General features: G+C 38.4%; 1 protein-coding gene across 1 annotated transcript; it reads left to right on the top strand.

Annotated features, from left to right (window-relative positions):
- The first annotated feature begins 12,757 nt into the window (after window positions 1–12,757).
- On the top strand, window positions 12,758–13,720 carry LOC147474555 (uncharacterized). Its single transcript, XM_086585112.1, has one exon. It carries the CDS (start codon window positions 12,758–12,760, stop codon window positions 13,718–13,720), a length of 963 nt encoding a protein of 320 aa, XP_086441238.1.
- The last annotated feature ends 1,656 nt before the right edge of the window (window positions 13,721–15,376 follow it).

The raw sequence follows: 15,376 nt of genomic DNA, 5'->3' as shown, positions 1-15,376 counted from the left end.
AGCATCCTGACTCCTATTGTCCTCTCGTTTACGAACAACAAACATTACAACAAGATAATGTTTGCTTAATTAATAGTTATCCTATTCCTAACACCCCTTGGAGACAACACCCGAATTTCAGTTGGAGAAATAATCAACAAGTAACACCTCCAGGGTTTAATAATCAAAATGTTAGGCAAGCAAACAATTATAGCCAAGCTCCACCACGACAAGGACAAGGTCAGGGTAATTATAATAATTATAACAACCAAGTGCAACCACGATAAGGTCAAGCACAAGGTCAGGGTAATTATAATAATTATAACAATAATAATTATAATGCTAATAGAGGTATCGTTCCGGTAAATAACTATCAAAATCCACCCATTAATAATCAACGTGACATAGTTCCTGTCACACAACCTATAGCTAACACTCTTCCATAACCGGATCATTTCGATACCTTTATGCAATCTCAACAACAGATTTTACAAGCCATCCAACTTTTCTTACAGCAATTAGCACAAGAGAAAGTACAACCCAAAGGTGTGTTTCCAGGTCAAGCAATAACTAATCCTAAAACAACAAACACAGCCTTTGAGGTGAACAGTAATACTAGTACGGAAAATGCAAACGTAAGTGAGCTAAATGCCATCACCACTCTCCGTTCTGGGAGAGTGGTTGATAACAAAGTAAATATGCCTATAGTTACCCCACCAGTTGTCCCTACACCGGAGATTGAACTAGATACTGTAATAGAAACTGAATAGCCTACCCCTGTAGAGGTACCAGTTAAACCACAACCTAAGAAACGTAAAGCAAAGGTTAGACATCAAGTTGATCCATACGCTAAATATAGAGAGAAACCACCGTTTCCCCAGAAATTAGCTATGTTAACTAGAGATACAAACTTTGACGAGATTAGGAAAGTTTTCAAAAATCTAACAATTAACCTACCCTTTCTAAAAGCAATTAAAAAATTACCTCACCATGCTAAGTTTCTCAAAGAGTTGTGCACTAAAAGGCATAAGACTAATATTCCTAAAGACGCCTTTTTAACGGAATACAATGGAATCGTTAAGTACAAGGACCCTGGTCGTCCTACTGTATAATGCACCTTAGGAGATTCCCACACGACGACTGCTTTACTAGACCTAGGGGCAAGTGTTAACTTACTCCCGTATTATCTAACAAACAAATAGGTCTACAAGAGATGCAACCTACTAAAATGACGTTGCAATTAGCAGATCGATCTATTAAGTTCCCTAAGGGTGTGGTTGAAAACGTGCTTGTTAAGGTCCAGGATTTCTACTATCTTGCAGATTTTGTTATCCTCGATACAAAAGTCGCTAACGACTATGTTCCAATCATTTTAGGGCATCCTTTTTTGGCAACTTCCAACACGCTCATAAACTGCCGATGGTTCGATGTCCTTGTCTTTTGGCCATCTTTCGGTTGAGGTAAATGTTTTTAAAATGATGAAACATTTACCAGATTCGTCTATAGATGGAGAGGTTAGCATGATCGAGAGCTTAGCTCAAGATTACTTTAATAACACGTTTCCAGAAAACCATATGCATAAATTCCTTTCTTTTGGAAGTTCAAATTTTGTCGATGACTCCTACATAGAGGAAGTCAACACCATCTTCGAGTCTACACATTGTAGACCCTTCGGTTGCTCCATATACAGAGTTTAAAGACATGCTGCCTAAGCAAGTATTCATTACTCAAGATGAGGACCCTCCAGAAGCATTTATCGATGTTCCTTCCACCCCAGTGCTTAAACCTCTTCCTCCTGAGTTAAAGTATATTCAACTTGATCCAGATGGTAGTCATCCAGTAATTATATCTTCTTTGTTATCTAAGGAGGAAGAGACACGGTTGATCAGGGTGATTAGGGAACATCGTTCTACGATTGGTTGGTCCCTAGCCGACATTAAGGGAATTGGCCCTAATGTATGCACTCATCGTATCCATTTGGAGGATAACGCAAAGACTTCTCGCGAACCTCAGCATCACTTGAACCCTACCATGAAAGAAGTGGTTAGGGAAAAAGTCTTACGGTTACTCGATGCGGGTATCATATACCCAATCTCTGATAGCAAATGGGTTAGTCCCATTCATGTAGTTTCTAAGAAATCAGGGATTACCATAGTACGTAATGCCAAGGGTGAATATGTTGCCACGCATGGTCCTATGAAATGGAGGATCTGTATTGATTACAGACGTTTAAATGCCATGACACGAAAGGATCATTTTCTTTTACCCTTTATAGATCAGATGCTTGAACGCCTAGCTGGTCATGCTTTTTATTATTTTTTGGATGGCTACTCTGGCTATTTCCAAATTATTATTGATATAGATGACCAAGAAAAGACTACCTTCACATGTCCTTTTGGAATATACGCCTATAAACAAATGTCTTTTGACCTTTGTAATGCTCCTGGTACCTTCCAACGGTGTATGCTTCATATATTTAGTGACATGGTAGAGCGTTTCATGGAAGTATTCATGGATGATTTTTCTATCTATGGAGACTCTTTCACTGATTACCTGTCTAACCTGTCTAAGGTTTTGACACGGTGTGAAGAGAAGAGTCTGGTTTTAAATTGGGAAAAATGTCATTTCATGGTAAAAAAAAAGGCATAGTACTAGGTCACATTGTATCTAGTGATGGCATCGAAGTAGATAAGGCCAAACTAGATAAGATAGCGACTCTACCTATACCACGGACTGTCCATGATATTAGAGCCTTTCTAGGCCATACAGGTTTTTATAGGCGCTTTATCAAAGATTTTTCAAAAATAGCTAGGTCGTTAACTAATCTGCTCTTAAAGGATGCCATCTTTGATTTTAATTTTAACTGTAAACAGGCTTTTGAAACTTTAAAAACCGCCTTAACTTCTGCACCCATTATACAGCCTCCCGACTGGTCTAAACCTTTCGAACTTATGTGTGATGCTAGTGATTATGCAGTAGGTGCTGTCTTGGGACAGAAACTAGATAATAAATCCACTGTTATTTATTATGCTAGTTAAACTCTAAACGATGCTCAAAGGAATTATACAACTACTGAAAAAAAATTCTTAGCAGTTGTTTATGCTTTAGATAAGTTTCGTCCTTATTTGGATGGTTCTAAGACTCTAGTTTACACGGACCATGCAGCCCTTAGGTACCGTCTCGCAAAGAAGGATGCTAAGCAGTGATTAATCCGATGGATTCTTCTCCTGCAAGAATTCACATTAGAAATAAAGGACAAACGAGGGGTCAAAAACGTAGTTGTCGACCACTTATCTAGACTTACAAACGGCGATGATAGTGATTCTGAGTCCATACCGGACTCTTTTCCTAGATGAGCATCTGTATGCTATTTTTTCTGCACCATGGTATGCTGACATTGTGAATTATTTAGCGTCTGATGTTATTCCTTATGATTGGTCAAGAAATGAATGTAAGAAGTTCTTTGCCAGAGTTAAGCTATACTACTGGGATGTGCCCTACCTTTTCAAATATTGTGCAGATCAGATTATTCGTCGTTGTATTCCCTAATGGGAATATAATGAGGTTCTCTCATTCTGCCATGACAAAAAATGTGGTGAGCATTTTAGTGGTATGAAAATAGCTGCTAAAATTCTTCAATATGGGTTTTATTGGCCTACTCTCTTTAAAGATGCCCAAGTGCATTGCAAGACGTGCATTCGTTGCCAATAACTTGGGCAAATCATGAAGCGTAATATGATGCCATTAAATCCAATCATGGTGGTAGAAATTTTTGACGTATGGGGCATTGATTTCATGGGTCCCTTTCCAGTTTCCCATGGTTTCATATATATTCTAGTTGTCGTGGACTATGTGTCTAAATGGATAGAGGCCATGGCTTGCCGTAGCAATGACCATAAGACAGTTGTGTTTTTTGTTAAAGAGTATATTTTCTGTCGATTTGGCATTCCCAAAGCCATCATTAGTGATGGTGGAACACATTTTTGCAACAGAGTTGTTGCATCTCTTGTGAAAAAGTATGGAGTTACACATAAGGTAGCAACTCCGTATCATCCACAAACTAGCGGAGAAGTAGAAGTTTCTAATAGGGAAATCAAAAAGATTTTAGAAACAACTGTAAATCCTAATAGAAAAGACTGGTCAAAGCGTCTATCTGATGCCTTATGGGCATATAAGACTGCTTTCAAAACTCCTATAGGTATGTCTCCCTTTAGACTTGTATTTGGGAAACCTTGTCATTACCCCGTTAAATTGGAGCACCGTGCTATGTGGGCTATAAAAAGCCTTAACTTCAATTTTGATGAGGCGGGTGTCAAGCGCAAGTTGCAATTGAATGAGCTTGAAGAAATCCGTAGTGATTATTATGATCTCGCGAAGGATTATAAAGCTAACATGAAATGTGTTCATGATAAGCAAATATTGCGCAAAGAGTTTGTGGTAGGTCAAAAGGTCTTACTTTACAACTCCCGTCTACATATTTTTCCAGGGAAATTAAAAACCCGTTGGTCTGGTCCTTTTCTGGTTACTGAAGTCACCCCTCACGGGGAAATCACCTTAGTAAATCCCAAGGACAACAGTACCTTTCAAGGCAATGGCCAACGGTTGAAACATTTCCATGAGCTTTTGTCCCCTGATGTAAAGGAAGTCCTTTTACAGGACCCTATCTATGCGGACTGACCTTTTCGTTAGTGTACTTCCTTTCATTTCCATATATTGGTAAGTGCACCATTTAGGTAACCAGGCCCTCCCTATGGAGTGTGTGGCTGTAAGTACCGGATCATAAGTCAACGGTTAACATAATTCACATTTTTCACTCTTGCATGTTTTCTCGGTTTTTGAGTCATGTTCTTCTATGGTGTGAATTATGCATTTATTGGTTTCTTGTTTTTCTTATATTAATTATTTTTCATAAAAAATAAAAATTGTTAAAATCATAAACATAGTAATTTAGGAAGTCTCGGGAATCTGACTTTAAAAGATCCACTTTTAAAAAAAATTTTCAAACTCTGTTGTCTAAAATTTGTTTGCCATCTTCCCACTTCCGCCATTAACAACTTCAAACCCTAACATAAAAAAAAAAAAAAAAAAAAAAAAAAAAAAAAACCTCAATACACCCACGCCCACAATACAATCCCAACTTCAATTCTTCTCCAAATCATTCCCCCACCAATTTCCACCTCCAAAAACATTAGAAAATTTTCAAAAATCCAAAAAATTTGAACTGTCGCGCCACCACCATCGTTTTGTTAGTGAGGGAGTCTCAAACTCTATCCCCACATTCCATTTAAACCCCCAAATCGTTCCAAATCTCAATGGCTCAAAGACGGAGGATTTTGTCGGAGCACGCGTTTACTGCCAACCACTTCGCACACGTTTTACGGTGACGAGATGGTTAGGAGAGATTGGAGTGGTTTGTGGTACTCGACAGATAATTTTTACCATGAAGATTTGGTCCGACAGTTTTATAGGACGAAGGAGTTGGATGGGAATAGAATTTTTGTTAAGGTGGCTGGGAGGAGGAGAGAAGTATCTACTGGGTTGTTGGCTGAGATTTTAGGCATTCCGCCTAGACGCCATCTAGATGCCACATTACAGGATTCCCAATTTACTGGGGTCGAGCATTTGATGAACGCGACTGTTTCGGAAGAGAACTACAATGCGAGCTCGCATTGTGTTCGCCAATCATCTCTCATAACCAACCAGCTGGCTGTAGCTCAGTGGATTGGTAGGAATGTCATAGGGAAGGAGAAAGTCAGCGACATCGGTCTGAACTGCCTTCACGTTCTATGGATACTCCAAGAGTAAAAGTATGAATTTTGTATTTTGGAGTTTTTGAGTAACATGATTAGGGGAGTTGGGAAGAGTATTGCACCTCTCCCTATTTTGATAATGAAGATCATGATGACCTTGAGAGCAACTCCGATGTCTGATAGGATTTGCCTGAAAGAGCACCGAAATCCTCATATTTATATGGAGTGTATCCAAAAAGTTTGGAGGTTGCCTGAAGAGAGGGTAGTTGAAGAGGATGAGGAGGACACGGCATGTTTTGATGCCGATGCCTTGGAGAGGTGTAGGTCGGATGCAGAACGCATGACTGTGATTCATCGTTGCATGCGTTCTCTCAATACTATTTGTGAAAACCTCCGGACTCGGTAGGCTACCATGCATCATAACTTCGAGACTCGTGCCCAGTGCGAGGATGAGCATTGGGAACAGACGAGGGCTGAGATGGAAGCTCAACACAAGTTCCAAGACAATATGCTTGCACGTTTTCCACCCCAAGGGGGTTCTTCTTCTGAGGAGCAGTCAGTGAGGCACGAGCATCATCGCCGCAGGACGGATGGCTCTGGCCCATCAGGAGCTCAGGAGCCATCACCTTCCCATGTGCCTTCCACTACCAGCAGCGAGTGGGTTAGGAATATTATGAGTTGATGTTGTTTTGTATTTGCTTTTTATTTAATTCAAATGTTAATTTATGAATTCTGTAGTTAAATTTGAATTTGGTTGTTAAATGTTGTTTGAATTTCAATTTTAATATAATATGGCTCTTTTCAAATTGTGCATTGTTTTTATCGTTAATTCCACCTTCCCGAATTGTTTAGGGGTGGTATTATTTACTCTAGCATGATTTGTGATATGATCCTCCAGTTTAGAATTTGTTTTGGAGTGAGGGTTGAGAATATTGCCGATATGGACATGGCTATGAATAGATATTGTCGTAGGATGAACTCTCGATGAGTTAGGCAGTTTCTATCCTAAATTCAATCTAAAAGATATTAGGGTTGTTTTAGAATCAAGAATATGAGTTGTTTCTGTTTTCGGTTTTGGAAATTTTTTGTTTCCGGCAATTGCCTTAAAGCTTTTTGGCAACTTCCCGATTCGTTTTAGCAACTTAAAACCTATAAAAACTTCATTCATTATACACTCACAACCCACACTACACCTTACTTTCATCTCTCACCTTTCACTCCCACATTTCCCATTTTTCTTCTCCATTTTAGCAACTCAAGAAATCGAGAGCTACCAAGCCTGCAAATGAGGAACCTACATCTCTAGGCAATCGGCCGGCCAGAATTTCATTAGAATTCCACCAGCCTACCAAGCCTAGAGCTGAGCACGACCTGCGCCCAAAACACTAGAATTCCAATTTTCATCCCGAAGCGACCAGCCCCATCCCAGCAAAAGTGAGCGCCAAGTGCTGGAACTCGAACTCGAAATCACCAAGGCGCACCCCGCGCCCTGACCCCCGTGGGCACGAAAAACTCCAATTTTTTGTGGGTTGTTCCAGGATCATTACAGCTGCTCTAGAGAGTAGTTTTGTGATGACTTCTCCTATAGTAATACCGGAGCAGTCTTTCAAACACTTGTTGGGGAGCGAGACTTATAGACATTGGTTCCGTGAAAGGATCATGCAGTTCGGATGGAGGCATCTTCTGGTAAGTGAAGACGACTCGTATTCACCTAAGCTTACTGAATTTTTTTACAATAATGTTAAGTTCTATTGTAACCAGGATGGAGAACAAGAATTCTCCGTCACGGTTGATGACACACCACTAGAATTCAATAAGTATGTGGTAGCAATAGTTTCGGGAATACCAATACCTGATCCTATTCACATGTGGGGATATATGACCGATAATGCATACCTCTATGACTATACATATTTCCATGGGTATTATGGGGGAGGGGTATTTCGAATAATGGACCAAGGGCGTTACAACATAGCCCTTGGTAGCCTGTCCCTAAATGTAGGCACCACTATGTTATTCATCCTGATGAATATTTTAGGAGATTGGCAGTTTACCTCTGCAAATAGTACCGTTGGTGACGTTTTCCTTGCTTTAGCTGAGGGACGTCACCGATATGACATTCCCCGAGTATTAGTGGCTAGTCTTAAGAGAGCCCAAAGCATGTGACATAAGTATCTTCTTATGCATGTTTTGGTTTGGCGTATCATGCTCAGTTGTCTACCTGAATTTTGTACCCAGTTCACAGATTGGAAAAGGGTTGAAGTCATGAGACCCACCAATTGGGTGGTTCGCTCATTTTAGTAATGACTTGGCGGGATGGCAGGTGCAACCTCATTTGGTTGTTCCTTACACCCCATCAGACATAGTAACACTAGACAGGTTAGCATAAGTTGACGACACACGGCGGCGGGCTTGGCAAGTTATCATGGCATGGAAGGATGCGAAGGAACCTCCTCTCTTTGGAGAGGGAAATGAGGAAAATGCTTAAATGAAAGTTAAGGTTAGTTTTTATTTCAGTTAGTGTCTGCTTTGTCCCAAGCAATTTATTTCTCATTAACCCCATAACAGGTGGAACTCTTATAGAGTTGCGTCAGTTTTTATTTTCTATATTTGTATGTTTAACCTTGTTTTGCAGATGTTCTAAAATTTCAAGCGTTTCCATGGTATTTCTCTACCCTATTTATTTAAATACTTTGAGGACAAAGCATGCTTCTTGTTTGGGGGGGGGGGCCTAGAAACACGTGTAATTAAGGCATCTGTTAGGATATAGATATGTATAATATGCACTTGTTTTCTAGTTAAAAATTCAAAAAATTTAAAAATATTAATAAAAAATTTATGTTGTACACTTAGGAATATTGGTATTGTTTCCCTCTCTAGGCCCTTGATAATCTAAAAATCTCACGTAGCTTTTGTATTAGAATAGTTTTTAGAAACTTAGGCTAATATGTAGGTAATAATCCTTGCATCTATCTATATATATGTTACATGAATGTCTATGATTGTTGACAGTAAGTTTCTGAAATCTAGGCTAGAGTACTTATTCTACAAATCCTGTGAGAATGTAGCCTAAAGCCTTATATGAGTGAACATTTGAGAAATGACACAAGGGAGAAGTAAAATCCGGATAGAAAAATCACACGACCACTTGCTTGATCACTATACCATATCCTAAGCGAGAATTTAGGCCCTCTTTGGATCGATATAGCCAGAAATTCAAACCTATGAATTATTTTCCGCTAGTTGCCCCACTGAGCCTTTCTTTTTCTTTTTTCCAAATAAGATAAGGTTAGGCAGACCCTCACCTGTATTAAATTCAAGAACTACTTGCATAGACATATCCATTGACATCCTCTTTTATATAGGCTTATAAATCTATATCTAGAGGATGCCCAAAATAGACTGTAAAAAGCTATTTTCCTGTACTAGAAACATGCCCATGAACTAACAGCCTAGCCAAGCCCAAAGACAAAAAAAAAAAAAAAAGACCAAGACTTCATGTCTACCGGCCCAACAGGATCAAACCCAAGAATAGAGGAAGGATCTGGGCAACCCGAACTCCTCCATCTCTACCCACCTGTAAGCAACCAGCGCCTAAGGTGGTGTCTTCCCCATCGTAAGGCTATGGATTAGCCAATTCGAGAAGCTATTGCCAACTCCTCTCATCAAAAACCCGAATACAACAATCATATCAAAGTTCATCAGCCAAGAAAAACGTTTTCCAACCAATCGATCTACAATATCCGCCCATAAAGAGCAGTTGACTGAAGTGCAACCATTAACTGCTATTGCCTCCCTTGTTTCCAGCCAAACACAACTTTGTTTCAAGTCCCAAACTTTAGAAAGTTCTCACACCATATCCAAACTTTTTCAGCTTAAAACTCCAAGAACAACCATAGTAATGGAGCCATGGCTTCGACACAACCCAAACTCAGCAAGACTTCTACGGATCAAGAGTGGTTAACTATCCTTTCTACCCATGAGCAATGAACAATTGTACCTATAAAACTTTTCAGATCTGTCGGCTAGATCGAGATGCAACACAATCAGCCAAGACCAAACTTTTGTTGCCTCCTGTGAGAGCTCTTGAGAGAGATCGCGTGCTAGAGAGGGGGTGGTCAACATATCCAGCCACCGACCATCAAAGTTGATGTCGGTGGCTGGACAGTAGGGCACTAGTGGCTGGTCAGGGGCTCTTTTTTATCCGAAGTCAAATGCGCTGAGCTTTTCTTTAGCCTTTCATAAACCTTAAATCCTTTACTCTGTTACAAAAAAATAATAATAATAAAAAAAACAACAACAACCTACCCAATTCTTTGAATAAGTCTGAGAATAGAGATGAAGAATAGAAAAGAGAAGAACCTTTGAAATCAAGAATTCGTTAGTCGCTTTAGATGAGAAAAGTAGGTTTCCATCCAAATAAAAAAAATAAAAGAAAAGAAAATAAAGAGTTAGAACTCCAAAAATATAATCAAGGAGTCAAAAGCCAAAGAAAAAAAAATATGGCTAAGGATGGAAACAAAGTGTAGAAGCAAAAGTCAAGAACAAGGGTTTCTCTAGTTGCATAATATGAAGCCTCTATTATCTCAGACTTGTCCTTTTGAATATCTATTTTCTTCCTTCTTAAATCATCTCATAATCCCTGCAACACCTAATAAAGACCTCTAGCTCAATTAGGAATAGGTTAGTGTGATAGTAAGTGGCAGATGTGTTTGATCGACTCCGGCTTCCTTGTGTGTCATTGAGATTGTAAAGTAAAGTGTGCCCACTGCATTAATCGGAGTATGCGAAACTTGAGCGGAAAAATCAAAGTGGTTTTTGTCTTGACATTTATGTGAGGACCTACTTAAGGACGTTATTCCGAGTTTTCAAAAACGGACCTTCTAGTACATCTCATAGTATTACTCATTGTATATATGTTTATTCGTAGATAATTGATTATTATGCATATATTATGTTAAGTTTCGACTTGATTATTCTTTATTCATTGCTAGTGAGATATATAGATAATTGGGAGCATAAATAAGGAAACAATAATTTTATTTCTGAGTCGTTGTAATATAAATGAAGTTTGTGAGTACATTCATTGGAAAATTCTCACGAGGCTATAACTCGTCCACTAGGGAATTCCTAGTTGTTTAAAGCCTTGTTGCATATGGTCAATGCAATCGAACTCGGTGAAACGAGATTAGTTAGAACTCCATATTTGGTCACTTATGCTAATTTCTCATATTTGCTTAAGGATAAGCAAAATGTTGTTTGGGGGTGGTTTGAAAAGAGCCCAAAACTGTAGTTTTAACCCCTTAACAATAATACTTTTAGACCAATTATGTGAGTAATAAATAAGAGTTAATGTTAATTACGTGCTTTTATGTATTTCAGGCATTGAAGTCAATTATGTGCAGAAATGTGCCACTTTGGCGATATAAAGGAGCAAGGGTTGGTTGCTAAGAAGTTCTGTGATTAAAGGCCAAGATTCAAGGAGAAAAAGCCTTTGTAAAGCTCGGTCAAAAGCTGAAAAGTCAAAGTCAACGTGGGCAGAAACAGCACACAAAAGTCAGCAGAACTTCTGAAGACCGTATCTTTGGACTCAGGCTACAGAATTAGGCGTACCTTATGTCAAAATGACCGGCTCGAAAAGAGCTTTTTAATTGGGCAAACCTTGACCCAATCAAAGGAGAAAAAGTGGATGAAAAGCCTATTGAAGTCAAAGCCAACTGAAAAGGGCCCTATGGACTGAAGAAATTGGGCTTTGGGCTCGATTTTCCAGCCCAAAACATGGACCCTCAGCCCATGCACGAAAATGTGGATCTAGTCTCCTCCATTTCCACACACAAGACTTAGCTCTTAAGTATCAAGTAGGTTAGGATAGAAGGTAGCCATTAGAGAATATTTGATATCTAGTTTTGAGTTTTTGAATTAGTTAATTAATTAGTTTTCATTCCATTAATTAGTTTCATTCCTTGTTTTAGATTAGTTATTGGAATCATTGTTTATCATTCATTAGATAAATAAAATAATTAGTTCTTGATAATTTTGATTTTGTTATTTAAATTTGCTTAGATCTAATTTCAATTCTTGTTTGTTAATGGTTTCTTAGTTGTTAATCTAGATTTCAATTATTGTTTAGTTAAATTTAATAAAGTTAAAATCTTTACATTATGTCTTATTCAATTTCATATGGAAATGATAGCATAATGATTCTAGGCTAAACCTCCATTATAGGGGGTTGAAGAAGCCTTGATGAAGTTTGATCCTTGTTAACTTAGAAATCGTCGTGATAATCTATTCAATTCTAGAAAGTGATTAGTTCACCATGAGAATGGGTTTGGTTGCTTCACATGCTAGTTATAAATTGGTAGAGATGTCATGTGTAATTAGGGATTAGAATTACAATTTTGATATGCGAAGCATTGAAATTTGGATCACGACGAATCTTTGTTAGTTGATTAAGTCGAGTTAAGGTGGATTCAATTCTCCCTAATTCTTTATCTAGATTCAAACATTAGTATTCCGTAGCATTTCGTAGTTTGAGTTAGCGTATCTTGTTCTTAGAATTTACATCGTAGTATAATCCCACCATTACTCTCATTAGACTTTGGATAAACTGATAATTATAGAAAACTTTGAATGCTAAAGAACTAGGAGTGGAACGAATCTTCTATTCCAACTCTATTTCAATAGTATCGAGAGTAGAAATATTTGATAAACAACTGTCTTCGTATAAAGAAATAGTTTTACTTCCATTTGATATTCATTATTTATTCGGAGTAGAATTATTCAATTTTATCGTTTTATCAATGTAGATCATGAACACAGAGATTAACTCGTACATGTCGAAGGACCAAATCATTTGGACCCCATCGAGTTCAGGGATGTTTTATGTGTCCTCTGCCTATGCAGCCTTAAAGAATGTCAGAAGTAAAGTAAAATGGTACAAGATTGTCTAAGGTAAGTTGTCAATGCCTAAGCACTCCTTCACCTTATGGCAATTATTTTCAGGATCGCTACCAACCCAAAATAGATTAATGGCGAAAAAAGTGATTGGATACTCGCGATGTTGTCTCTGTGATTTACATGAGGAAAGTTTGGTGCATCTTTTCTTTGAGTGTTCTTATTCGCAACTGGTGTGGAGCAGTTTCAAAGAGGCGCCAGGAAGAGTTCGGAATTCACATGAAGAATGGTATTACATCATACGAATTTGCAGACCAAAATCTATGGCCTCTGAAGTGTTGAGAGCGCTAACTTGTGCCGCAGTGCAAGCTATTTGGAATGAGAGGAATTGGAGGTTAAAGAGGAAGCGGTTCTTCAGTACTGATTCAATGAGCATGAAAGCTTTAAACAACATGAAATTGTACCTGGGGAAATCATTGGAAGCAGTAAAGGATGATGTTGTTGTGCGAACAGTTTTGACAAAGCTAGGAATCAGTGTTAATTTCACGCAGAGAGAGAATCAGTGGGTCAAGTGGCAAAAACCTGAAAATGCCATTCCTGTCCTTAACACGGATGGATCACTGCAGCAGGGTAAAGCAGGATACAGAGGGGCATTAAGAGATCGAAATGGAGAGGTTCTCATGGCGATCTGTAGAAACTCTACAAGACACTTAGTCTTACATCAGGAGTTACTTGGGGTCCTAAAAGGCCTCGAAGGAGTGACCAAAATGAACATAAAGGAGGTGGTAGTGCAGTCTGACTCACTGAGGGTGATACAGATCTTGGAAAAGCGGGAAGCTCCACCTTGGTATTGTAAGAATCTAGTGGCTCAGATTGGGTGCGAACAAGCAAAATTTGAAGAGGTCAAGTTCCAACATGTGTTCAAAGAACGAAATCAAGTTGTGGATTACCTGTCAAGAATTAGTAGTACTTGTAGTACTCATAGTACAGACTGTTGTAACCAATGCATGTACTTTATCTCCCCCATGGATCAAAAACTTAGTGAATTGATTAAGGGGGATAAAGAAGGAAAGTTGTACTTGAGATTTTGTCATTAATAAAAGGTTGGGGTCCCCTTAACCCCTAGTTGTGGAAAAAAAAAACTCTCACAAACCAAACCCACATAATTTCATATTCAATAATAAATCTTAAAACTTCAAATTTAAAAATCCAACATCAAATTTTATCGTGAAACTACAAATCCCCAATGCATTTTAACAATAATCCATCATACAGTGCTACAAAACTAGTACAGGGCTATAGTGTTACAATGATACCTACATACGGAGCTACAATACATACTTATGCAAATCTTCATATTTCCGTATCAAAATATATTATACATTTTCGGTCATAGTAATTAAAATAGAGTTTAGAAATTTCACTATGAGCATTGAATTATGTCGAATTCAAGTTGAATTCTAAAAACCCCCGATTTCAAGGGTTTGAACAAACAATCACTACAAATAAATTTTAGTAGTACAAAGATGAAGCCACTCACTTAGTTATTGAAAACAACTCCTCAAAGAAATTCCCCGAAAATTAGCGCCGCTTTTTAGGCGTCATGATTGTCCAATTTAGCCCTCTCTCTCTCTCTCTCTCTCTCTCTCTCTCTCTCTCTCTCTCTCTCTCTCTCTCTCTCTCTCTCTCTCTCTCTCTCTCTCTCTCTCTCTCTCTCTCTCTCTCTCTCTCTCTCTCTCTCTTTTTTGTTAGGGAAAACGATACCAATCTATCCCCACTAAAATAGCTTGCACTTGGACAATCTACTACACCAATAAAAAATCTAATCTTTCACTACAACCAACAACCACAATCCTAACTATGGATATAACTATCACAAACAAGCAATAGAAATATTAGAGAAAGTAAAACATACCACAATACAAATATGTACTCTGGTTTGGCCAATGATGCCTACTTCCACAAAAGTTAATCCTTTTATAAGTATGGGAAGGAAGACTACAATCACTCCCCTCAAGTCTCTCAACCTTACTAGATCTCTCTTCTCTTCTTACAAGTTTTTCTCTCTACAAGGGTTTTCTCTCAATTTTGATTGCTCTCAAAATTGGGTTTCTATTCAAGACTAGGTTTTTGAAAACCTAACTTTTGTTTTTATAGTTATCTGAAATTTAGGCGCTGTCTGTGAAATTTCACGTTACTACAGAAAAATCAAAAACTTGAGATGTTAAGGCATGAGTGCGGGCGTGCGCCCTCTTATTTTTCCATCTCAAAACTCCACTAGACATATTTCATGATAGGGCTGAAAAAAAATATCTTCTTTTTCACCGTAAGGGCGCGGGCGCGCCTTGGTCACGACCAATCTGGGCACATACACGCTCAGACCTTTTCACAAGAACAGTACCAGTTTCTCTCATCTTCCTCATGTGAGGGATAACTCCAACACTTCTCTTTGCACACCATCTCTCTTTCTTTCATTCTTTTTCTTTTCTGCTTCTTCACCCCCTCCTTCTCTACTCTTCTGTTTTCTTCTTTTCTTCTTTTCTATCTTTTTTTTAAAACCCAAAAAGCCTAGCCCAAAAATTAGATCCAAAATTTACATAAAACCCCCTCAAAAACAGTTTTTCTACAAAAAAAAAATCCCTAAAACAGTTTTTGGAACCCGGAACTTTCTAATTATACTAGTATAAGAGAGAGAGAGAGAGAGAGAGAGAGAGAGAGAGAGAGAGAGAGAGAGAGAGAGAGAGAGAGAGGCA

This window comes from Coptis chinensis, chromosome 9 (genome assembly GCF_015680905.1).
Source record: "Coptis chinensis isolate HL-2020 chromosome 9, ASM1568090v1, whole genome shotgun sequence".
Taxonomy (NCBI): Eukaryota; Viridiplantae; Streptophyta; class Magnoliopsida; order Ranunculales; family Ranunculaceae; genus Coptis; species Coptis chinensis.
The sequence above is the reverse complement of the archived record's forward strand: the minus strand, read 5'-3'. Positions and strand labels throughout refer to the sequence as shown.

What these genes read in the sequence shown, in the direction of transcription:
- LOC147474555 (XM_086585112.1), top strand. Translation starts at nt 12,758, where the DNA reads ATGGCGAAAAAAGTGATTGGATACTCGCGATGTTGTCTCTGTGATTTA.